The 26,352-nt window shown below is 46.4% G+C and overlaps 1 protein-coding gene across 4 annotated transcripts in view; it reads left to right on the top strand.

The window, feature by feature from the left end:
* LOC109864619 (metabotropic glutamate receptor 8-like) overlaps positions 1-26,352 on the top strand; it is a 286,618-nt gene that overhangs the window by 189,827 nt on the left and 70,439 nt on the right. For all 4 annotated transcript variants that reach the window (XM_031797951.1, XM_031797950.1, XM_031797948.1 and 1 more), the window contains exons 4-6: positions 22,955-23,090; positions 23,288-23,442; positions 23,861-23,998. In XM_031797951.1, coding sequence (XP_031653811.1) covers positions 22,955-23,090; positions 23,288-23,442; positions 23,861-23,998 — 429 coding nt within the window. The remainder of the gene's footprint in view (positions 1-22,954; positions 23,091-23,287; positions 23,443-23,860; positions 23,999-26,352) is intronic.

Genomic DNA, 26,352 nt, shown 5'->3' with positions numbered 1-26,352 from the left:
TCCTCTCTGGGTATTATTCTACTCCCTCCTCTCTCTCTCTCCTCTCTGGGTATTATTCTACTCCCTCCTCTCTCTCTCCTCTCAGGGTATTATACTACTCCCTCCTCTCTCTCTCCTCTCAGGGTATTATACTACTCCCTCCTCTCTCTCCTAACAGGTATTTTCTTACTCCCTCCTCTCTCTCTCGTCTCAGGGGTATTATACTACTCCCTCCTCTCTCTCTCTACTCTCAGGTATATATACTACTGCTTCCTCTCAGGGTATTATACTACTCCCTCCTCTCTCTCTCCTCTCAGAGTATTATACTACTCTCTCCTCTCTCTCTCCTCTCAGAGTATTATACTACTCTCTCCTCTCTCTCTCCTCTCAGGGTATTATACTACTCCCTCCTCTCTCTCCTAACAGGGTATTATTCTACTCCCTCCTCTCTCTCTCGTCTCAGGGTATTATACTACTCCCTCCTTCTCTCCTCTACTCTCAGGGTATTATACTACCTCTCTCCTCTCAGGGTATTATACTACTCCCTCCTCTCTCTCGCCTCTCAGAGTATTATACTACTCTCTCCTCTCTCTCTCCTCTCAGAGTATTATACTACTCTCTCCTCTCTCTCTAGACTCAGGGTATTATACTACTCCCTCCTCTCTCTACTCTCAGGGTATTATACTACTCCCTCCTCTCTCTACTCTCAGGGTATTATACTACTCCCTCCTCTCTCTCTCCTCTCAGGTTTTCATACTTCTCCCTCCCCTCTCTCTACTCTCAGGGTATTATACTACTCCCACCTCTCTCTCCTAACAGGGTATTATACTACTCCCTCCTCTCTCTCTCCTCTCTGGGTATTATACTACTCCCTCCTCTCTCTCTCTCCTCTCTGGGTATTATACTACTCGCTCCTCTCTCTCTCTCCTCTCAGGGTATTACACTACTCCCTCCTTTCTCTCTCCTCTCAGGGTATAATACTACACCCTCCTCTCGGGGTATTATACTACTCCCTCCCCTCTCTCTCCTCTCAGGGTATTATACTACTATAGGGTAGTAGTATAATCTCTCTCCTCCCAGGGTATTATACTACTATTATATATACTCCCTCCCTACTACCTCCTCTCTCTCTACTTTCAGGGTATTATACTACTCCCTCCTCTCTCTCTCCTCTCAGGGTTTCATACTATTCCCTCCTCTCTCTACTCTCAGGGTATTATACTACTCCCTCCCCTCTCTCTCCTCTCAGGGTATTATACTACTTCCCTCCTCTCTCTCCCCTCTTAGGGTATTATCCTACTCCCTCCTCTCTCTCTCTCCTCTCTGGGGATTTAAAACTCCCTCCTCTCTCTCTCTACTCTCAGGGTATGATACTACTCCCTCCTCTCTCTCTCTCTACTCTCTGGGTATTATACTACTCCCTCCCCTCTCTCTCTCCTCTCTGGGTATTATGCTACTCCCTCCTCTCTCTCTCCTCTCTGGGTATTATACTACTCCCTCCTCTCTCTCTCTCCTCTCTGGGTATTATACTACTCCCTCCTCTCACTCTCTACTCTCAAGGTATTATACTACTCCCTCCTCTCTCTCTCCTCTCAGGGTATTATACTACTCCCTCCTCTCTCTCTCCTCTCATGTTTCATACTTCTCCCTCCCCTCTCTCTACTCTCAGGGTATTATACTACTACCTCCTCTCTCACTCAGGGTATTATACTACTCCCTCCCCTCTCTCTCTCCTCTCTGGGTATTATACTACTCCCTCCTCTCTCTCTCTCCTCTCTGGGTATTATACTACTCCCTCCTTTCTCTCTCCTCTCAGGGTATAATACTACTCCCTCCTCTCAGGGTATTATACTACTCCCTCCTCTCTCTCTACTTTCAGGGTATTATACTACTCCCTCCTCTCTCTCTCTCTCTCTCCTCTCAGGGTATTATACTACTCCATCCTCTCTCTACTCTCAGGGTATTATACTACTCCCTCCTCTCTCTCTCCTCTCAGGGTATTATACTACTCCCTCCTCTCTCTCTCCTCTCAGGTTTTCATACTTCTCCCTCCCCTCTATCTACTCTCAGGGTATTATACTACTCCCTCCTCTCTCAGGGTATTATACTACTCCCTCCTCTCTCTCTCTCTCTCTCCTCTCTGGGTATTATACTACTCCCTCCTCTCTCTCTCTCTACTCTCTGGGTATTATACTACTCCCTCCCCTCTCTCTCTACTCTCAGGGTATTATACTACTCCCTTCTCTCTCTCTACTCTCAAGGTATTATACTACTCCCTCCTCTCTCTCTCCTCTCAGGGTATTATACTACTCCCTCCTCTCTCTCTCCTCTCATGTTTTCATACTTCTCCCTCCCCTCTCTCTACTCTCAGGGTATTATACTACCACCTCCTCTCTCACTCAGGGTATTATACTACTCCCTCCCCTCTCTCTCTCCTCTCTGGGTATTATACTACTCCCTCCTCTCTCTCTCTCCTCTCTGGGTATTATACTACTCCCTCCTCTCTCTCTCTCCTCTCTGGGTATTATACTACTCCCTCCTCTCTCTCTCTCCTCTCTGGGTATTATACTACTCCCTCCTCTCTCTCTCCTCTCAGGTTATTATACTACTCCCTCCTTTCTCTCTCTCCTCTCAGGGTATTATACTACTCCCTCCTTTCTCTCTCCTCTCAGGGTATAATACTACTCCCTCCTCTCAGGGTATTATACTACTCCCTCCTCTCTCTCTACTTTCAGGGTATTATACTACTCCCTCCTCTCTCTCTCTCTCCTCTCAGGGTATTATACAACTCCATCCTCTCTCTACTCTCAGAGTATTATACTACTCCCTCCTCTCTCTCTCCTCTCAGGGTATTATACTACTCCCTCCTCTCTCTCTCCTCTCAGGTTTTCATACTTCTCACTCCCCTCTATCTACTCTCAGGGTATTATACTACTCCCTCCTCTCTCAGGGTATTATACTACTCCCTCCTCTCTCTCTCTCTCTCTCTCCTCTCTGGGTATTATACTACTCCCTCCTCTCTCTCTCTCTACTCTCTGGGTATTATACTACTCCCTCCCCTCTCTCTCTACTCTTAGGGTATTATACTACTCCCTTCTCTCTCTCTACTCTCAGGGTATGATACTACTCCCTCCTCTCTCTCTACTCTCTGGGTATTATACTACTCCCTCCTCTCTCTCTACTCTCAGTGTATTACATTACTCCCTCCTCTCTCTCTACTTTCAGGGTATTATACTACTTCCTCCTCTCTCTCTACTCTCTGGGTATTATACTACTCCTTCCCCTCTCTCTACTCTCAGGGTATTATACTACTCCCTCCCCTCTCTCTACTCTCAGGGTATTATACTACTCCCTCTTCCCTCTCTCCTCTCGGGGTATTATACTACTCCCTCCTCCCTCCTCTCTCTCCTCTCAGGGTATTCTACTACTCCCTCCTCTCTCTCTCCTCTCAGAGTATTATACTACTCCCTCCTCTCTCTCTCCTCTCAGGGTATAATACTACTCCCTCCTCTCAGGGTATTATACTACTCCCTCCTCTCTCTCTACTTTCAGGGTATTATACTACTCCCTCCTCTCTCTCTCTCTCTCTCCTCTCAGGGTATTATACTACTCCATCCTCTCTCTACTCTCAGGGTATTATACTACTCCCTCCTCTCTCTCTCCTCTCAGGGTATTATACTACTCCCTCCTCTCTCTCTCCTCTCAGGTTTTCATACTTCTCCCTCCCCTCTATCTACTCTCAGGGTATTATACTACTCCCTCCTCTCTCAGGGTATTATACTACTCCCTCCTCTCTCTCTCTCTCTCTCCTCTCTGGGTATTATACTACTCCCTCCTCTCTCTCTCTCTACTCTCTGGGTATATACTACTCCCTCCCCTCTCTCTCTACTCTCAGGGTATTATACTACTCCCTTCTCTCTCTCTACTCTCAAGGTATTATACTACTCCCTCCTCTCTCTCTCCTCTCAGGGTATTATACTACTCCCTCCTCTCTCTCTCCTCTCATGTTTCATACTTCTCCCTCCCCTCTCTCTACTCTCAGGGTATTATACTACCACCTCCTCTCTCACTCAGGGTATTATACTACTCCCTCCCCTCTCTCTCTCCTCTCTGGGTATTATACTACTCCCTCCTCTCTCTCTCTCCTCTCTGGGTATTATACTACTCCCTCCTCTCTCTCTCTCCTCTCTGGGTATTATACTACTCCCTCCTCTCTCTCTCTCCTCTCTGGGTATTATACTACTCCCTCCTCTCTCTCTCCTCTCAGGTTATTATACTACTCCCTCCTTTCTCTCTCTCCTCTCAGGGTATTATACTACTCCCTCCTTTCTCTCTCCTCTCAGGGTATAATACTACTCCCTCCTCTCAGGGTATTATATACTACTCCCTCCTCTCTCTCTACTTTCAGGGTATTATACTACTCCCTCCTCTCTCTCTCTCTCCTCTCAGGGTATTATACAACTCCATCCTCTCTCTACTCTCAGAGTATTATACTACTCCCTCCTCTCTCTCTCCTCTCAGGGTATTATACTACTCCCTCCTCTCTCTCTCCTCTCAGGTTTTCATACTTCTCACTCCCCTCTATCTACTCTCAGGGTATTATACTACTCCCTCCTCTCTCAGGGTATTATACTACTCCCTCCTCTCTCTCTCTCTCTCTCTCCTCTCTGGGTATTATACTACTCCCTCCTCTCTCTCTCTCTACTCTCTGGGTATTATACTACTCCCTCCCCTCTCTCTCTACTCTTAGGGTATTATACTACTCCCTTCTCTCTCTCTACTCTCAGGGTATGATACTACTCCCTCCTCTCTCTCTACTCTCTGGGTATTATACTACTCCCTCCTCTCTCTCTACTCTCAGTGTATTACATTACTCCCTCCTCTCTCTCTACTTTCAGGGTATTATACTACTTCCTCCTCTCTCTCTACTCTCTGGGTATTATACTACTCCTTCCCCTCTCTCTACTCTCAGGGTATTATACTACTCCCTCCCCTCTCTCTACTCTCAGGGTATTATACTACTCCCTCTTCCCTCTCTCCTCTCGGGGTATTATACTACTCCCTCCTCCCTCCTCTCTCTCCTCTCAGGGTATTCTACTACTCCCTCCTCTCTCTCTCCTCTCAGAGTATTATACTACTCCCTCCTCTCTCTCTCCTCTCTGGGTATTATACTACTCCCTCCTCTCTCTCTCTCCTCTCTGGGTATTATACTACTCCCTTCTCCATCCTCTCTCTCTACTCTCAGGGTATTATACTACTCCCTCCCTCCCCTCTCTCTCCTCTCTGGGTATTATACTACTCCCTCCTCTCTCTCTTTCCTCTCTGGGTATTATACTACTCGCCCCTCTCTCTCTCTCCTCTCAGGTTATTATACTACTCCCTCCTTTCTCTCTCTCTTCTCAGGGTATTATACTACTCCCTCCTTTCTCTCTCCTCTCAGGGTATAATACTACTCCCTCCTCTCTCTCTCTCCTCTCTGGGTATTATACTACTCCCTCCTCTCTTTCTCCTCTCTGGGTATTATACTACTCCCTCCTCTCTCTCTCTCCTCTCTGGGTATTATACTACTCGCTCCTCTCTCTCTCTCCTCTCAGGTTATTATACTACTCCCTCCTTTCTCTCTCTCCTCTCTGGGTATTATACTACTCCCTCCTCTCTCTCTCCTCTCTGGGTATTATACTACTCCCTCCTCTCTCTCTCTCCTCTCTGGGTATTATACTACTCCCTCCTCTCTCTCTCTCCTCTCTGGGTATTATACTACTCCCTCCCCTCTCTCTCTCCTCTCTGGGTATTATACTACTCCCTCCCCTCTCTCTCTCCTCTCTGGGTATTATACTACTCCCTCCTCTCTCTCTCCTCTCTCTGGGTATTATACTACTCCCTCCTCTCTCTCTCTCCTCTCTGGGTATTATACTACTCCCTCCTCTCTCTCTCTCCTCTCTGGGTATTATACTACTCCCTCCTCTCTCTCTCTCTCTCCTCTCAGGTTATTATACTACTCCCTCCTTTCTCTCTCTCCTCTCAGGGTATTATACTACTCCCTCCTTTCTCTCTCCTCTCAGGGTATAATACTACTCCCTCCTCTCAGGGTATTATACTACTCCCTCCTATCTCTCTACTTTCAGGGTATTATACTACTCCCTCCTCTCTCTCTCTCTCCTCTCAGGGTATTATACTACTCCATCCTCTCTCTACTCTCAGGGTATTATACTACTCCCTCCTCTCTCTCTCCTCTCAGGGTATTATACTACTCCCTCCTCTCTCTCTCCTCTCAGGTTTTCATACTTCTCCCTCCCCTCTATCTACTCTCAGGGTATTATACTACTCCCTCCTCTCTCAGGGTATTATACTACTCCCTCCTCTCTCTCTCTCTCTCTCTCTCTCTCCTCTCTGGGTATTATACTACTCCCTCCTCTCTCTCTCTCTACTCTCTGGGTATTATACTACTCCCTCCCCTCTCTCTCTACTCTCAGGGTATTATACTACTCCCTTCTCTCTCTCTACTCTCAGGGTATGATACTACTCCCTCCTCTCTCTCTACTCTCTGGGTATTATACTACTCCCTCCTCTCTCTCTACTCTCAGTGTATTACATTACTCCCTCCTCTCTCTCTACTTTCAGGGTATTATACTACTCCCTCCTCTCTCTCTACTCTCTGGGTATTATACTACTCCTTCCCCTCTCTCTACTCTCAGGGTATTATACTACTCCCTCCCCTCTCTCTACTCTCAGGGTATTATACTACTCCCTCTTCCCTCTCTCCTCTCGGGGTATTATACTACTCCCTCCTCCCTCCTCTCTCTCCTCTCAGGGTATTCTACTACTCCCTCCTCTCTCTCTCCTCTCAGAGTATTACACTACTCCCTCCTGTCTCTCTCCTCTCAGGGTATTATACTTGTCTCTCCTCCCTCCTCTCTCTCCTCTCAGGGTATTCTACTACTCCCTCCTCTCTCTCTCCTCTCAGAATATTACACTACTCCCTCCTGTCTCTCTCCTCTCAGAGTATTATACTACTCCCTCCTCTCTCTCTCCTCTCAGGGTATTATACTTCTCCCTCCTCCCTCCTCTCTCTCCTCTCAGGGTATTCTACTACTCCCTCCTCTCTCTCTCCTCTCAGAGTATTACACTACTCCCTCCTGTCTCTCTCCTCTCAGAGTATTATACTACTCCCTCCTCTCTCTCTCCTCTCAGGGTATTATACTACTCCCTCCTCTCTCTCTCCTCTCAGAGTATTATACTACTCCCTCCTCTCTCTCTCCTCTCAGGGTATTATACTACTCCCTCCTCTCTCTCTCCTCTCTGGGTATTATACTACTCCCTCCTCTCTCTCTCCTCTCAGGGTATTATACTACTCCCTCCTCTCTCTCTACTCTCTGGGTATTATACTACTCCCTCCTCTCTCTCTACTCTCAGTGTATTACATTACTCCCTCCTCTCTCTCTACTTTCAGGGTATTATACTACTCCCTCCTCTCTCTCTACTCTCTGGGTATTATACTACTCCTTCCCCTCTCTCTACTCTCAGGGTATTATACTACTCCCTCTTCCCTCTCTCCTCTCAGGGTATTATTATACTCCGTCCTCCCTCCTCTCTCTCCTCTCAGGGTATTCTACTACTCCCTCCTCTCTCTCTCCTCTCAGGGTATTCTACTACTCCCTCCTCTCTCTCTCCTCTCAGAGTATTATACTACTCCCTCCTCTCTCTCTCCTCTCAGGGTATTATACTTCTCCCTCCTCCCTCCTCTCTCTCCTCTCAGGGTATTCTACTACTCCCTCCTCTCTCTCTCCTCTCAGGGTATTATACTACTCCCTCCTCTCTCTCCTCTCAGGGTATTCTACTACTCCCTCCTCTCTCTCTCCTCTCAGGGTATTATACTACTCCCTCCCCTCTCTCTCTACTCTCAGGGTATTATACTACTCCCTTCTCTCTCTCTACTCTCAGGGTATGATACTACTCCCTCCTCTCTCTCTACTCTCTGGGTATTATACTACTCCCTCCTCTCTCTCTACTCTCAGTGTATTACATTACTCCCTCCTCTCTCTCTACTTTCAGGGTATTATACTACTTCCTCCTCTCTCTCTACTCTCTGGGTATTATACTACTCCTTCCCCTCTCTCTACTCTCAGGGTATTATACTACTCCCTCCCCTCTCTCTACTCTCAGGGTATTATACTACTCCCTCTTCCCTCTCTCCTCTCGGGGTATTATACTACTCCCTCCTCCCTCCTCTCTCTCCTCTCAGGGTATTCTACTACTCCCTCCTCTCTCTCTCCTCTCAGAGTATTATACTACTCCCTCCTCTCTCTCTCCTCTCTGGGTATTATACTACTCCCTCCTCTCTCTCTCTCCTCTCTGGGTATTATACTACTCCCTTCTCCATCCTCTCTCTCTACTCTCAGGGTATTATACTACTCCCTCCCTCCCCTCTCTCTCCTCTCTGGGTATTATACTACTCCCTCCTCTCTCTCTCTCCTCTCTGGGTATTATACTACTCGCCCCTCTCTCTCTCTCCTCTCAGGTTATTATACTACTCCCTCCTTTCTCTCTCTCTTCTCAGGGTATTATACTACTCCCTCCTTTCTCTCTCCTCTCAGGGTATAATACTACTCCCTCCTCTCTCTCTCTCCTCTCTGGGTATTATACTACTCCCTCCTCTCTTTCTCCTCTCTGGGTATTATACTACTCCCTCCTCTCTCTCTCTCCTCTCTGGGTATTATACTACTCGCTCCTCTCTCTCTCTCCTCTCAGGTTATTATACTACTCCCTCCTTTCTCTCTCTCCTCTCTGGGTATTATACTACTCCCTCCTCTCTCTCTCCTCTCTGGGTATTATACTACTCCCTCCTCTCTCTCTCTCCTCTCTGGGTATTATACTACTCCCTCCTCTCTCTCTCTCCTCTCTGGGTATTATACTACTCCCTCCCCTCTCTCTCTCCTCTCTGGGTATTATACTACTCCCTCCCCTCTCTCTCTCCTCTCTGGGTATTATACTACTCCCTCCTCTCTCTCTCCTCTCTCTGGGTATTATACTACTCCCTCCTCTCTCTCTCTCCTCTCTGGGTATTATACTACTCCCTCCTCTCTCTCTCTCCCCTCTGGGTATTATACTACTCCCTCCTCTCTCTCTCTCTCTCCTCTCAGGTTATTATACTACTCCCTCCTTTCTCTCTCTCCTCTCAGGGTATTATACTACTCCCTCCTTTCTCTCTCCTCTCAGGGTATAATACTACTCCCTCCTCTCAGGGTATTATACTACTCCCTCCTATCTCTCTACTTTCAGGGTATTATACTACTCCCTCCTCTCTCTCTCTCTCCTCTCAGGGTATTATACTACTCCATCCTCTCTCTACTCTCAGGGTATTATACTACTCCCTCCTCTCTCTCTCCTCTCAGGGTATTATACTACTCCCTCCTCTCTCTCTCCTCTCAGGTTTTCATACTTCTCCCTCCCCTCTATCTACTCTCAGGGTATTATACTACTCCCTCCTCTCTCAGGGTATTATACTACTCCCTCCTCTCTCTCTCTCTCTCTCTCTCTCCTCTCTGGGTATTATACTACTCCCTCCTCTCTCTCTCTCTACTCTCTGGGTATTATACTACTCCCTCCCCTCTCTCTCTACTCTCAGGGTATTATACTACTCCCTTCTCTCTCTCTACTCTCAGGGTATGATACTACTCCCTCCTCTCTCTCTACTCTCTGGGTATTATACTACTCCCTCCTCTCTCTCTACTCTCAGTGTATTACATTACTCCCTCCTCTCTCTCTACTTTCAGGGTATTATACTACTCCCTCCTCTCTCTCTACTCTCTGGGTATTATACTACTCCTTCCCCTCTCTCTACTCTCAGGGTATTATACTACTCCCTCCCCTCTCTCTACTCTCAGGGTATTATACTACTCCCTCTTCCCTCTCTCCTCTCGGGGTATTATACTACTCCCTCCTCCCTCCTCTCTCTCCTCTCAGGGTATTCTACTACTCCCTCCTCTCTCTCTCCTCTCAGAGTATTACACTACTCCCTCCTGTCTCTCTCCTCTCAGGGTATTATACTTGTCCCTCCTCCCTCCTCTCTCTCCTCTCAGGGTATTCTACTACTCCCTCCTCTCTCTCTCCTCTCAGAGTATTACACTACTCCCTCCTGTCTCTCTCCTCTCAGAGTATTATACTACTCCCTCCTCTCTCTCTCCTCTCAGGGTATTATACTACTCCCTCCTCTCTCTCTCCTCTCAGAGTATTATACTACTCCCTCCTCTCTCTCTCCTCTCAGGGTATTATACTACTCCCTCCTCTCTCTCTCCTCTCTGGGTATTATACTACTCCCTCCTCTCTCTCTCCTCTCAGGGTATTATACTACTCCCTCCTCTCTCTCTACTCTCTGGGTATTATACTACTCCCTCCTCTCTCTCTACTCTCAGTGTATTACATTACTCCCTCCTCTCTCTCTACTTTCAGGGTATTATACTACTCCCTCCTCTCTCTCTACTCTCTGGGTATTATACTACTCCTTCCCCTCTCTCTACTCTCAGGGTATTATACTACTCCCTCTTCCCTCTCTCCTCTCAGGGTATTATTATACTCCCTCCTCCCTCCTCTCTCTCCTCTCAGGGTATTCTACTACTCCCTCCTCTCTCTCTCCTCTCAGAGTATTATACTACTCCCTCCTCTCTCTCTCCTCTCAGGGTATTATACTTCTCCCTCCTCCCTCCTCTCTCTCCTCTCAGGGTATTCTACTACTCCCTCCTCTCTCTCTCCTCTCAGGGTATTATACTACTCCCTCCTCTCTCTCTCCTCTCAGGGTATTATACTACTCCCTCCTCTCTCTCTACTCTCAGGGTATTATACTACTCCCTCCTCTCTCTCTCCTCTCAGAGTATTATACTACTCTCTCCTCTCTCTCTACTCTCAGGGTATTATACTACTCCCTCCTCTCTCTACTCTCAGGGTATTATACTACTCCCTCCTCTCTCTACTCTCAGGGTATTATACTACTCCCTCCTCTCTCTCTCCTCTCAGGTTTTCATACTTCTCCCTCCCCTCTCTCTACTCTCAGGGTATTATACTACTCCCTCCTCTCTCTACTCTCAGGGTATTATACTACTCCCTCCTCTCTCTCCACTCTCAGGGTATTCCCCTACTCCCTCCTCTCACTCTCCTTTCACTGCCTCTTATTAAATTTAAACCAAATGCCAATACTCTCTCAGAGGTCATTTAGCTCTACCATGTTCTCTCTCTCTCCATCCATCCATCCCTCTCTTTCTCTCACTCTCTCAGTTTGCCAAACAGAGATGCCTCTGTTCAACAATCATCAGGCAAACACACATCCCATCGTGTGTGTGTGCCAATCGTGTTAGATGACAAGTGCATGGAGGGTAATGTACACAGGAGAGCACCTGGCACAGAGGGAGGTACACACACATCGACAGAAATTGAGAGAGAGCGAGACAGAGAGGCACATAGACAGAGGGGAGTGGATTAGAAAATACTGGCAAGTGTTACTGAGATAGAAAGAGTGACGAGACACACAGCAACTGATACCCACCAGGGAGGCTGGCAGAGGGAGGGAGGGTTCGGGAGAGAGAGCGGAAGGGAAAGAGGCAGCATCAATGATTGAGCTGGGCTGGGGTTTACAGCATATCTTTGGAGAATAGGATGAGAGGGAATGAGGGAGTGAGGGAAGGAGGAATGGAGGGAAGATCAGGGTAGTTGTTGGAACAGAGGGATGCTGCCTTCCAGTTTACAATGAGGATCAAGGGCAGACGGGGCGAGAGGGAAAGAGAAAGAGAGAGACGATAAGCACAACATCAATGCACAGCCCGGCACAGAGCCTTTCTCTTTCTCAATCCATTCCTTAGAATCCTGTCAAGTACGTTATCATTGATGCTTCCATACTCAGCATTTATCGACAGTTTCGATTAGAAGAGCTCTAACTATTTCTCTCCTCCCACTCTTTTCTGCCCCCTCTCCTTTCACTCTCTCCCCCCTCTATCTCTTATCCTTGACAGTTTAAAGTCAATAGTAATATTTCCAGTCCAAGGTGTTTCAACAAATGTACTCTATCCAGCGTCAGATAAAGTCATTTGAGGTTAAGATTCAAAATGGTATAATGAATGAATCTATTGACCTCCCCTCCCAGCTCCCTCCATCTCCCTCCACAATGGAGAAAGGGCCCATGCACATCCGAAATATCAATATTTGAATAGTCCATACAATGTTAACACCCCATCAATCTCGCTAGCGCCACATTAGCATAACACACAATGGCAGCGGGTAGCAGGTGAACGTAGCGTAGCGCTCTTAGCGACGGCCATAATGGATTCACTGGGCTGGTTCTTTACGATGCCATTCAGCAGCATGTTTGCAGTAATCACAGTGATGTTATCAGGGACAATAGGCAGTGCCTCCATCTCCATTCAAATGGCATACATCCACCTCTCGCTCTTCTCTGCTCTGCTCTGGGAGAGCGAACAGAGATTTTAATAGAGACAAATGATGTTTTTTATTACCAGGCTTGTATTTTCCAGTCAGTCACTGTGTGGTGGTGATAATGTGTTGTTATATTGATGTTATGTTTATATTTCCCAGTGTGTGTGTGGGGAGGGGGGGGGGGGGTGATGGTCGATAATGGTCTCTCTCGGATTGGGGTGGGTTCCTCTCAATCGTTCCTCGCCTCCTCCTGCCTCACCGGAAAGGCTGGAGGCGAGGGCTGCGTTTTGTCTCGGGGCGGTGGGGTGAGTTGAGGTGAGGGAAGTGGCAGATGGGAGAGGAAGCGAGGAAAGGGAGACGGGATTTAAAGAGAAAGAGGGGGACAGGATGGCGCCATCTCATCCCAAGATCCCAATTCATCTGTGGATCTGAGCGTGATGGGTGTTCTGTCTGATAGGAGTGTGTGTGTGTGTGTGTGTGTGTGTGTGTGCGTGCGTGTGTGTGATAGTAAGCCTGTGTATCTGATATTAAAGCCATAGCTAATGCTGCAGGTTAGGATCATCACCTTTAGTCAGCTGTAAAGCCAACTGTTGGAAGTAGAGCAGAGCTGTAATATGTCTACTGAGCTTTCAGATGCAGAGCGGACAGACTTGGGTTCTCCTCCCCTCTCCTTTCCTCTGTGTATGTGTGTAAGGGTGTAGCACATACACTGAGTGTACAAAACACGAGGAACACCTTCCTAAATATTGAGTGGCACTCCCTTTTGCCCTCAGAGCAGCCTCAATTTGTCGGCGCCTGATCTCTTCAAGGTGTCGAAAGCCTTCCACAGAGATGCTGGCCCATGTTGACTCCAATGCTTCCCACAGTTGTGTCAAGTTGGCTGGATATCCCTTGTGTGGTAAACTGTTGAGCATTAAAATCCCCGCAGTGTTGCATTTTTTTTGACACACTCAAACCGACGTGCCTGGCATCTATTATCACACCCCGTTCACGGGCACTTAAAATGTCCGTCTTGCCCATTCGCCCTCTGAATGGCACACATACACAATCCATGTCTCAATTTTCTGAAGGCTTAAATATCCTTCGTTAACCTGTCTCCCCTCCTTCATCTACACTGATTGAAGTGGATTTACCAAGTGACATCAATAAGGGATCATAGCTTTCAGCTGGATCCACCTGGTCAGTCTATCTCATGGAAAGAGCAGCTGTTGCTAAAGCTGGGTTATGCTTTGTGGGCAAGTCTGAAATGCAGATTAGCATTTTCTGTCATGAATCTTTTTTGGAGGCAGCTCTGTAGACTGGTCACTAGCTAGCACAGCCACAAAGTCATAACATCTGATTTCAAATCTAACCTTAAACCTCAAACCTAACCTTACACACTGCTAACACTAATGCCTAACCCTAACATTAAATTAAGACCCAAAAGCACAGTTTTGTATACATACATTTTTACAATCGGAAATTTCTCAGTTCTGCCTCCAAGACAAGACTCGTGACATTAAGCAGGCAGGGGTGATGGGAATTTGTGTGACCTCCTTGCCTGCTATAGCTCGAAATCCCTCCAATTCACTGGGGGATGCATCCAACTAGGTGGCAAAGATGGGGAGAAAAAGTGAGATGAGGAGGAAAGGAAAACCGTCTAAACCCAGGCTTGTAGATGACCTTCAGCACCTCGGCACCTCAGCCATTCAGGTGTGACTGGACTCCAAAATGCTGCATATCCCCCCACTCAGCACCTGACATCCCCCTTCTAGATCCTCTCTATTTCCCCCTCACTTTCTTTCCTTGGCCAGGGGATCAGAGGGAGATTGATCTGACCGATCAGAACTAGAGAGCTGTGGTCTGAGGATGGAAAGCCCGATTGGCATTAAAGCGACCTATAGATGCAGTAACATTGCCTCGGTCTCGGTCTCTGGATGGTGTCTAGTATCCTGCCCTGCGTCAGGAGTTTAATCTCCTCCGTTCTCTCAGTACCTCTCCCTTCTCCCCCTCTCCGGACTTTCTCCCGTCTCTCCCTCTTCTTCCCCTCACCCCCACACTCTTTCCTCTACCTCCCTCCCTCTCTCCTCTCCTCACAGCACACAGCTCTCTCCCCCTTGCCTTTCTTCTCCCTCTGGCCTCCCCTCAGATCACAGAAAGGGGCTGACACCAGCCAGACGGCTAGAGTTCAATGATGATAACAAGACTCCACAGTCCTCCCCAGACACACAGACCTACTGTCTGAGAGAGGGAGAGATGGAGAAGGAGAGAAAGGGAGGGAGGGAGGGAGGGAGAGAGAGAGAGAGGGAGGGAGAGAGAGGGAGGGAGAGAGAGAGGGAGAGAGGGAGAGAGAGAGAGAGAGATGAGAGATGGAGAGATGGAGAGAGAGAGATGGAGAGAGACATGTAGTGAGAGAGAGGACATTTTCTGTTTGATGCAGACAACACACAGACACAAAAAAAAGACACACACACTCTCAGTGTACACACACGCACAAGCACAACACACAGGCACCCATGCCAAACGCACACACACCAATTGCACCAGCTACTTCAAAGGCCCATGTTCCTCACCCCGGGGCTTGTAGCTAAGTGTGGCACGGAAGTAAACTTTTATCCTTTTATAAACCAATGTGAGTATTTAGAGACGTGCTAATGATGTTTGTGTGTGTGGGAGAGAGAGGATGCTCAGTTGCATTGTTTGTGTGTGTATGTGTGTTAATATTTGTGTGTGTATGTGTGTGTGTGTGTGTGTGTGTATGTTTGCATGTATATGTTGATCAGTGGAGGCTCCTCAGATGAGGAAGGGGAGGACCATCCTCCTCAGTGAATTTCCTAAAAATAAAAATGGCAAAACATTGAAAAACTATACTAAATATATTCACGTCACCAAATAATTGATTTAAACACACTGTTTTGCAACAAAGATCTACATTAGCCTCAACAGCACTCTGTAGGGTATCACCATGGTGTAGCTGGAGGCCAGCTAGCTTCTCTTGACTCTCTTGACTCTCTTGAAGTACATTGACTTCAATACAAAACCTAGGAGACTCTTGGTTCTCATCCACTTCCATAGACTTACACAGTAATTATGACAACTTACAAAGGACGTCCTCCAACCTATCAGAGCTCTTGCAGCATGAAATGACTAGGACGTTACTTTAGCTAATATGGGGACAACGATGTAGGCTGTGTGTAGCGGTTATGAAATGGTTTGGCTTGGAAAGGTTTTTTCACCTGGTCACATACAGCTGATGTGTTGCTCTTTGAAGTTCACAAACTAAGTGAAATGTGAGAGGAGGAGAGTGCACGGAGGCTAGAATTTATACAACGTGGCTGCTCTGATCAGGGGTGTATTCATTCTGCCAATTCTGTTGAAAAACTTTTCCTAAATGAAAGCTAAAGAAACAGGGATAAAAAAAATACCTGAATGTTTCCAATGCAAACTCTCGTTTGCAACTGTTGGACTAATGACTACACCCTAGATAAGCTAGATGCAGGCAAGAGTGTGCATGGCTGTATTGAATGTGTCACTGTCTGTCCTATCCAATTTTTCTCTCAATCTGTTGTAAACTTCCATTCATAGGCTAGGTTGCAGCAACCTCATGATGGGTATACGGAAAATGTGAGTATCATGGAGTAGCCTAAACCGATCAATGTTACATTGACCTGGGTGAATGGAATGTGAATGACAGTCAGCCAACATGCTGTAATAGAAATAAATGACAGAAATCGTCCTCCCTCATCACGAACGTCACTGAATGCCACTGGTTCTTGGGTGTGTGTTTAAATGTGGGAGAGAGAGGAAATGCAGCTGCTACCATTGTAATACTGTCATAGAATCAATTCACTACCAGGATAGGGTTAAAACCAATGATGTATATAATCCCTGGATTGCTGATGCTACTGTATGTATTGGCCATTGAGAGGCTTGGAAGCCACCTGTTGGCCATATTGGCACTTCCCATTAGGAGTAGTCTTCCATTAGAAATGAATGGAATTCTACAGTATTTTAATTAAATGTTTCAGGGACAAAATTACATGTATTTTCCACATTTTGTAATATTACAGCCTTATTCTAAAATGTATTAAATATTTTTTTTCCTCTCTCATCAATCACCCCATAATGATAAAGCAAAAACAGGCTATTAGCAATGTTTGCAAAGGTATAAAATATGACATTTACATAAGTTGTGCTGTCATGTGCCTTTTACTGAGGAGTGGCTTCCGTCTGGCCACATAAAGGCCTGATTGGTGGTGGAATGCTGCAGAGATGGTTGTCCTTCTGGAAGGTTCTTCCATCTCCACAGAGGAACTCTGGAGCTCTCTCAGAGTGACTATTGGGTTATTGGTCACTTCCCTGACCAAGGCCCTTCTCCCCCGATTGCTTAGTTTAGCCTTGCGGACAGCTTTAAGAAGCGTTTTGGTGGTTCCAAACTTCTTCCATTTAAGAATGGTGGAGGCCACTGTGTTCTTCTGGACCTTCAATGCTGCAGAAATGTTTTAATTTTTTGTTATTATTTATTTTCTTCCCCAATTTCGTGATATCCAATTGGTAGTGGTTACAGTCTTGTCTCCCGTACGGATTCCGGAGAGGTGAAGATTGAGAGCCATGCGTCCTCCGAAACACAACCCAACCAAGCCGCACTGCTTCTTGACACAATGCCCATCCAACCCGGAAGCCAGCTGCACCAATGTGTCGGAGGAAACACTGTGCACCCAGCGACCTGGTCAGCGTGCACTGCGCTCGGCCCGCCACAGGATTCACTAGTGTGCGATGAGACAAGGATATGCCTGCCGGACAAACACTCCCTAACCCGGACGACGCTGGGCCAATTGTGCACCGCCCTATGGGCCTCCCGGTCTTGAACCCATAATCTCTGGAGGCACAGCTAGCACTGCGATGCAGTGCCTTAGACCACTGCGCCACCCGGGAGGCCACTGCAGACATTTTGTGGTACCCTTCCCCAGATCTGTACCTGGACACAATCCTGTCTCGGAGCTCTATGGACAATTCCTTCGACCTCATGGCTTTGTTTTTGCTCTGATATGCACTGTCAACTGTGTGTGCCTTTCCAAATCATGTCCAATCAATTGAGTTTACCACAGGTGGGCTCCAAACAAGTTGTAGAAATATCTCAAGGATGATCAATGGAAACAGGATGCACCTGAGTCTCATATTTTTTTATATTTAAACCTGTTTCCGCTTTGTCATTATGGTGTATTGTTTGTAGATTTATGAGGACATATATATATATATATTTATCAATTTTAGAATAAGGCTGTAATGTAACAACATTTGGAAATACATATATATATTTTTAAATACATATATATTTTTACATATATATTTTTAGGGAGATGTTTGGGGGGGGGGGTTGGTCATACATGGTTGTCTGTCTGTACATTACATGGGTTGATACCTCATCAAGTACATGATGCTGTCTGTCTGTCTGCTGCAGACGCTACATGTTAATTGAAAGCCTGATGCATGTGTGTGTATGATCTTTGTTGGATGTGTGTGTGACGTTCGATGTTCTTAGATGCTGTTAGATGTCTGGCAAAAGAACATGTTTTATTATCCTTGCCTATATGTCAGCTGAAGATGAGTGGGCTGCATAGACAGCTTTCCTAATTGAGTGTGTGTGGGTGGACTTATGCAGGTGCGTGCTTCTCTGAACGTATTCTTTGTAAATATGTGACAGCAGCGTGTGTGTGTGTGTCGGTAGATGTGGTGGGAAGCTTAGCAATACTGAGGAGGTCAGAGAGAACTTGCAGTGGCACAGATTCATCATGCTGTGTGTGTGTGTGTGTGTGTGTGTGTGTGTGTGTGTGTGTGTGTGTGTGTGTGTGTGTGTGTGTGTGTGTGTGTGTGTGTGTGTGTGTGTGTGTGGAGTGAGTTTGGAGGTGTGTGTCAGTGTGATTGTGGAGGTGTCCCACATTCAGGCTGAGAGAGAAATGAGAAGTGCTTGGGTTTTGTAGACCGATGTCTCGTAATGAAAGATTTATCAGCAGCACAGCTCTTGCCTCTCTCCTCCACACACGCACGCACGCGCACGCGCTCGCACCACACAGACACTGCTACCGCTACGAAATGCCTGGTCACCCCGACAGCTAGCGCTTTGAAGCTAACTTTATTAGCCATTCTACTTAGCGGGAGGGAACCCCCCCCATCAGGTGATAGGAGAGGAACTGTTTGAAGTCAAGCCTCCCAGGGCGGAGCACTCCTAGTGATGTTACAGCAGGTAGAACAAACACACACACACACACACACACACACACACACACACACACACACACACACACACACACACACACACACTAGTACTCTATTGTGCACACACATAGGGCTGAATCCTTCAGAAGGGTTTAAAGTAATTCTATTCTCTCTGTCTGAACAAAATGTTTTATACTTTAACATGATTACATTGATAGGTGAGATAACAGAGAATAGAACAGTATCCCACTGTGAAATGGACTTTTATAAAACTGTCCAGTAAGTCAAACCAGGCTGAGTTGTGATTCGCCGGTTGAATTCTACTTTTTTTTAGGAGATGAACAGTTTCTCTCTAAAACCAGAAGGTTTTGCCTGTGTACCACACCAGAAGAGTGAGAGGCGTGCACACACACACACACACGCACACACACACGCACGCACGCACACACACACACACACACACACGCACATACACACACACACACACACACACACACACACGCACGCACGCACACACACGCACACACACACACACGCACACACACGCATACACACACACGCGCACACACGCATACACACACACGCACACACATGCGCACACACACGCGCGCACACACACACACACACACATACACACACACACACACACACACACATACACACACACGCACACACACACACACACACACGCACACACACGCGCACACACACATACACACACACACACGCACATGGGTCAACTACTGCTGCAAGATTGGGTTTTAATGGGGAAAGACTGAGGAATGATGGAAGAGAGAGAGCAGGGGGAGATGAAAGACAAGAAGGACCGGAGAGAACAGCTATCTCATCAGCATTCATAATTCAATATGTTAGTAGGGTAATGGAATGGGAAAACCACTCATTGGGAGAGAGTTCATTATCCTGGGTAGAGATAATGTGGTCCAACGTTGGGAAACAGGCTTGATGTAATTATCATGGAATAGAAGCACGTTAAACACCCTGATAAGGTCTACAGTTGAAGTCGGAAGTTTACATACACTTAGGTTGGAGTCATTAAAACTCGTTTTTCAACCACTCCACAAATGTCTTGTTTACAAACTATAGTTTTGGCAAGTCGGTTAGGACGTCTACTTTGTGCATGAAACAAGTAATTTTTCCAACAATTGTTTACAGACAGATTATTTCACTTATAATTCACTGTATCACAATTCCAGTCTGTCAGAAGTTTACACACACTAAGTTGACTGTGCCTTTAAAAAGCTTGGTTAAATTCCAGAATATGATGTCATGGCTTTAGAAGCTTCTGATAGTCTAACTGATATCATTTGAGTCAATTGGAGGAGTACCTCAGGATGTATTTCAAGGCCTACCTTCAAACTCAGTGCCTCTTTGCTTGACATCATGGGAAAATCAGAAGAAATCAGCCAAGACCTCAGAAAAACAATTGTAGACCTCCACAAGTCTGGTTCATCCTTGGGAGCAATTTACAAACGCCTGAAGGTAACACGTTCATCTGTACAAACAATAGTACACAAGTATAATCACCATGGGACCACGCAGCCGTCATACCGCTCAGGAAGGAGACACGTTCTGTCCCCTAGAGATGAATGTACTTTGGTGCGAAAAGTGCAAATCAATCCCAGATCAACAGCAAAGGACCTTGTGAAGATGCTGGAGGAAACAGATACAAAATTATCTATATCCACAGTAAAACGAGTCCTACATCGACATAATCTGAAAGGCCGCTCAGAAAGGATGAAGCCACTGCTCCAATACCGCCATAAAAAAGCCAGACTATGGTTTGCAACTGCACATGGGGACAAAGATCGTACTATTTGGAGAAATGTCCTCTGGTCTGATGAAACAAAAATAGAACTGTTTGGCTATAATGACCATTGTTATGTTTGGAGGAAAAAGGAGGAGGCTTGCAAGCCGAAGAACACCATCCCAACCGTGATGCACAGGGGTGGCAGCATCATGTTGTGGGGGTGCTTTGCTGTAGGAGGGACTAGTGCACTCCACAAAATAGATGGCATCATGAGGATGGAAAATTATGTGGATATGTTGAAGCAACATCTCAAGACGTCAGTCAGGAAGTTAAAGCTTGGTCACAAATGTGTCTTCCAAATGGACAATGGCCCCAAGCATACTTCCAAAGTTGTGGCAAAATGGCTTAAGGACAACAAAGTCAAGGTATTGGAGTGGCCATCACAAAGCCCTGACCTCAATCCCATAGAAAATGTGTGGGCAGAACTGAAAAAGCGTGTGCGAGCAAGGAGGCCTACAAACCTGACCCAGTTTCAGCAGCTCTGTCTGGAGGAATGGGCCAAAATTCACCCAACTTATTGTGGGAAGCTTGTGGGAGGCTACCCAAAACATTTGACCCAAGTTAAACAATGTAAAGGCAATGCTACCAAATACTAACTGAGTGTATGTAAATTTCTGACCCACTGGGAATGTGATGAAAGAAATAAAAGCTGAAATAAATAATTTTCTCTACTATTAATCTGACACTTCACATTCTTAAAATAAAGTGGTGATCCTAACTGACCTAAGAGAGGGAATTTTTACTCTGATTAAATTTCAGGAATTGTGAGTTGGCTAATGTATTTGGCTACATGGTGTATGTAAACCCCCGACTTCAACTGTATATATCATCATCCTAATCACGGGGGGTGGGGGGGCAGATGGTCGTACTTTGACTCGTCATGTTTCTTAAAGCACTGATAATCATATGATTAAAAATTAAATCCAGGGAAGGAGGCAACAGTTGGAATAGCAAGCCTATAGAGTATGTTTCAATTAGTTAACTCCCACTACATCGTCCACTGGGGTGATATGATGCTAGATATGTGTGTTTACTGCCTCAACTTCTACCCAGAGTCTACTCAGTCTCTGTATGTAAACACACTCACGCTGTGAAACATATTCCTGAATTGCTTTACTCAGTAGCATATTAGTGGTTTTCACTTGGAGCTGTGTGTCTGTCGGCAGGTGTACTGACCACTAGGCTGCTGTAGTGGATCTGGTGTCACCAACAGGGTGCACTGCAATACTCTCAGTCATCCACAGCCATCTCTCGCTCTCTCTCTCTCTCTCTCTCTCTCTCTCTCGCTCTCTCTCTCTCTCTCTCTCTCTCTCTCTCTCTCTCTCTCTCTCTCTCTCTTTCAGTCTGTCTGACTGTCTGTCTGTCTCTTTCTGTTTCTCTCAGAAATGTTGTACTATGCTGGGTTCTCTGTAAGCGATGGTGTTTGTGTATTCATAGAAAACATACTCACACTGGTCCCTGCATTTTGACGATGACAAGTATCGTCCATTAAAAAAATAATTGTTTGAAAGTTAACTCTGGGTGCATAATAATTTGTTTTTCTTTGATAATCAGTTTTTCACCACATGAAAGAGCAATTTTTCAGTTCTTGGAAATCGGGACCAGGCTTTGAGTGCGTAAATGAGAGAAACCACTATGAAATGAATGGTAATTGAATTGGGATAGCGGCTGAGTTTATTCCGAGGGTAATAACTATGGTTAGTTCACATGAGAGATGAGTTGAAAGAAGGGCTTGAAGGAAGAGACAAACAGCCAAATGACTCACAGGACAAAAAATAATGTTCTCTTTCAAAATACATTTGAATTTGTTGGAATTCGTCTGTCAAAATTGTTGGTTGAGGGGTCAAATAAATTGACCTGGAAGATATAACTTTAATAGCGCCGTGATGATGCAGATGCTTTGTCTGTATTTGGGAACCCTTCTCCTCTATAAGACAGTTATTAATGACCTATCAATCCGCAGGTCAACACACTGACCTATTATGAGATCAAATGCAGTGAGGCCCAACAGACCAACCATTATTCTTGAGAGGGCATTCGTTTGCTGTGAATTAATATTTTTCTATGGGATGGTGTGTGTGTGTGTGTGTTTGAGTGGAGAGAACGCTGCTCTGATTAAGTACAGTAATACAGAGCCGCAGACACTACAGATGTTAATTTAATGGCCTGGAACTTAATGAGATTGGCTGAGGAGACTCCGACACACTCACACACACTCCCCCGTATCACGTTTCAAGGCTAATTATACGACCCTACACTGTGAGTTATTAACAGCCACATTAAATATGAAACATGGCTGTGTGTGTGTGTGTGTCCGCTCCAATATGTCCTGTCACGTTGTTTGTGTAAATCCTGGCTCTGTGTGCTGGCAGGAAGGCAACAGGCTGCCACTCCAGGATCCGTCTTTCTCTATCACAGCAGTGGGAGTCACAATGCTGTTTACGATGTTCTCATATTGATGAGGATGATTCAGACACTAAAGTATTCTCCTTGTTTTTCTCTTTCTTTCTCTCTCTCTCTCTCTCCCTCTAGGTGGGGTGTGTATAGCCCAGTCTCTGAAGATCCCACGTGAACCCAAGCCAGGGGAGTTTGATAAGATCATCATACGTCTGCTGGAGACGTCCAACGCCAGGGCTGTCATTATGTTCGCCAACGAGGACGACATACGGTATGTTGTACAGCAACTACACCTCTATAACCTATCCCTACACCACTACACACACACCCCTGTACCCTTATACCCAGGTAAGTGTCGGTTGTGACTCCAGTACTGACTCCTTCTCTCTCTCTTCCTTTATCTCCCCTTCCTCTTTCTCTTCCCCCTCTCCCTACCCCCCTTTCTCCCTCCTTCTATCGCTCTCTCAGGCGTATCCTGGACGCGGCCAAGCACAACAACCAGACTGGTCACTTCCTGTGGGTGGGGTCAGACAGCTGGGGCTCCAAGATCTCTCCTGTGATTGGCCAGGAGCGGGTGGCTGAGGGAGCCGTTACCATCCTGCCCAAACGAGCCTCCGTTGACGGTACAGACAGAAGCCATTTTAGATTATAGTGTTTTAAGGGGAAAGATTTAAAGACACAGTATAACCCTCAACAAGGTTGATATCACATCATACGAGATGTTTACATGTCTGTTTTTACGTCTTATGTCACTCACTGACCCCTCCTCTACCACCTCCCTTCCCCTCTCCCTCTCTCCTCTCCTCTCCTCTCCTCTCCTCTCCTCTCCTCTCCTCTCCTCTCCTCTCCTCTCCTCTCCTCTCCTCTCCTCTCCTCTCCTCTCCTCTCCTCTCCTCTCCTCTCCTCTCCTCTCCTCTCCTCTCCTCTCCTCTCCTCTCCTCTCCTCTCCTCTCCTCTCCTCTCCTCTCCTCTCCTCTCCTCTCCTCTCCTCTCCTCTCCTCTCCTCCATCTTCTCCCCCTTCCTCATCCTCTCCCCCACAGCGTTTGACCGTTACTTCCGGAGCCGCTCTCTGTCCAACAACAGGAGGAACGTGTGGTTCGCTGAGTTCTGGGAGGAGAACTTCGGCTGCAAGCTGGGGATGCATGGCAAGCGCCCCGGAAGCCCCAAGAAATGCACAGGCAAGATACAATGGCGCTGGAGCACAGGACGATGGGTATTGGCACAGTACAGTGGTGAAGGGTGGGTAGTGTAGGCCAGGAATAGTAGTAAAGCAGAGGAGTATGGGTAATGTAGGCTGGCAGAAGAGTTAATGCCCTATAATCATCCCTAGACAGGCTACTTAATATTAAGTTCACAAGTCATTGAGCATGGATAGCTTTACTCTCTAAGGAGAATGGTTTGTTCTCTGTGCTCAGAGCTCTGTGCAAATGACATGAAATTATATGCAGAGTACAGTAGAGCCCCCTGGCTGGTCCTGCATGGATGAGTCTGGAGAGAAGTGTGTGTGACAGTGTGTGTACACAGTCTGTGCGGTTTGGGCTTGTAGAACAGTGTTTGTTGGTGTGTATAACTGCGTGTCAAATAGTGTGTGACAGTGTGTGTTCACACAGTCTGTGCAGTGTGGGCTTGTAGAATGGTGTGTGTGTATCAGTGACAATGTGTGTATCTGTGTGTGTCGACACAGCTGATATTTTGGTTGCAGTTACCATTTGGAGGTTATCCAGTGTCTGACTCCATCACAGCTCGCTAGCCCTGTGTCCAGAAGGTCCACTTATACATGTGTTGAAGAACACTGGCGGTCGGTACTGTTTTAGATGAGGGAGGCCAATTATTTTTGTTCATGAGCATTGCCTTATTTCTACTAAATCATTTTGGATGACTGTCATTCATATTCCATTCACCCAGTTCAATGTACATCAATTGGTTTAGGCTACTGCATGATACTCAAATTGTCCTTATACCCATCATGAGGTTGCTACAACCTAGTCTATGAATGAAAGTTTACGACATAGGTGCACAGATTTACTCCTGAAGTGCTGACCTGTTGCACCCTCTACAACCATTGTGATTATTATTATTTGACCCTACTGGTCATCTATGAATGTTTGAATATCTTGGTCATGTACTGTTATAATCTCCACCCGGAACAGCCAGAAGAGGACTGGCCACTCCTCATAGCCTGGTTCTTCTCTAGGTTTCTTCCTAAGTTCCTGCCTTTCTAGGGAGTTTTTCCTAGCTTCCGTGCTTCTACATCTGCATTGCTTGCTGTTTGGGATTTTAGGCTGGGTTTCTGTATTGGGACATCGGCTGATGTAAAAAGGGCTTTATAAATACATTTGATTGATTGACACAGGTTGAGACCATTGTGACGTAGTTTTACGCATTTCTGTTGAAGAATAGCCGTAGGGCATGATGTGGGCATGCTGTCGGAGTCCGTACAGCCAACGGCATTTGCAGTGCATCGCGCCTGACAGGAACAAACATCTCTCTGGTAGAAACTCAAACAGGAAGCGCCCGTGCTTAGGTCTATCTAACACTGGTCTGACCAATCGGATTCCACACTTCAAGATTGCTTCGATCACGTGGACTGGGATATGTTCCAGGTAGCCTCAGACAATAACATTGACGTATACGCAGACTCGGTGAGCGAGTTTATAAGGAAGTGTATAGGAGATGTTGTATCCACTGTGACCATTAAAACCTTCCCTAACCAGAAACCGTGGATTGATGGCAGCATTCAAGCAAAACTGAAAGCACGTACCACCACAATTAATCATGGCAAGGCGACTGGAAAGATGACCAAATACAAACAGTGTAGTTATTCGTTCTGTAAGGCAATCAAACAAGCAAAGCGTCAGTATAGAGACTAAGTGGAGTTGCAATTCAATGGCTCAAACACGAGACGTATGTGGCAGCATCTACAGACAATCACGGATTACAAAAAGAAAACCAGCCCCGTTGCGGACATCAACGTCTTGCTTCCAGACAAATTAAACAACTTCTTTGCACACTTTGAGGACAATACAGTGCCACCGACACGGCCCGCTACCAAAGACTGTGTGCTCCCCTTCTCTGTGGCCGACGTGAGTAAAACATTTAAATGTGTTAACACTCTCAAGCCTACCGGCCCAGACGGCATCCCTAGCCGCGTCCTCAGAGCATGCGCAGACCAGCTGGCTGGTGTGTTTACGGACATATTCATCCAATCCATATCCCAGTCTGCTGTCCCCACATGCTTCAAGATGGCCACCATTGTACCTGTTCCCAAGAAAGCACTGACTTCTGTCACCATGAAGTTCTTTGAGAGACTAGTCAAGGATCATGTCACCTCCACCCTACCTGTCACTCTAGACCCACTGCAATTTGCTTACCACCCCAATAGGTCCACAGACGATACAATCGTCATCACACTGCACACTGCCCTATCCCATCTGGACGAGAGGAATACCTATGTAAGAATGCTGTGCATTGACTACAGCTCAGCATTCATCATCATAGTACCCTCCAAGCTCATCATTAAGCTTGAGACCCT

The sequence above is a fragment of the Oncorhynchus kisutch genome, linkage group LG19, assembly GCF_002021735.2.
Source record: "Oncorhynchus kisutch isolate 150728-3 linkage group LG19, Okis_V2, whole genome shotgun sequence".
NCBI classification, from domain to species: Eukaryota; Metazoa; Chordata; class Actinopteri; order Salmoniformes; family Salmonidae; genus Oncorhynchus; species Oncorhynchus kisutch.
This window is presented reverse-complemented; position numbering and strand designations above follow the sequence as displayed.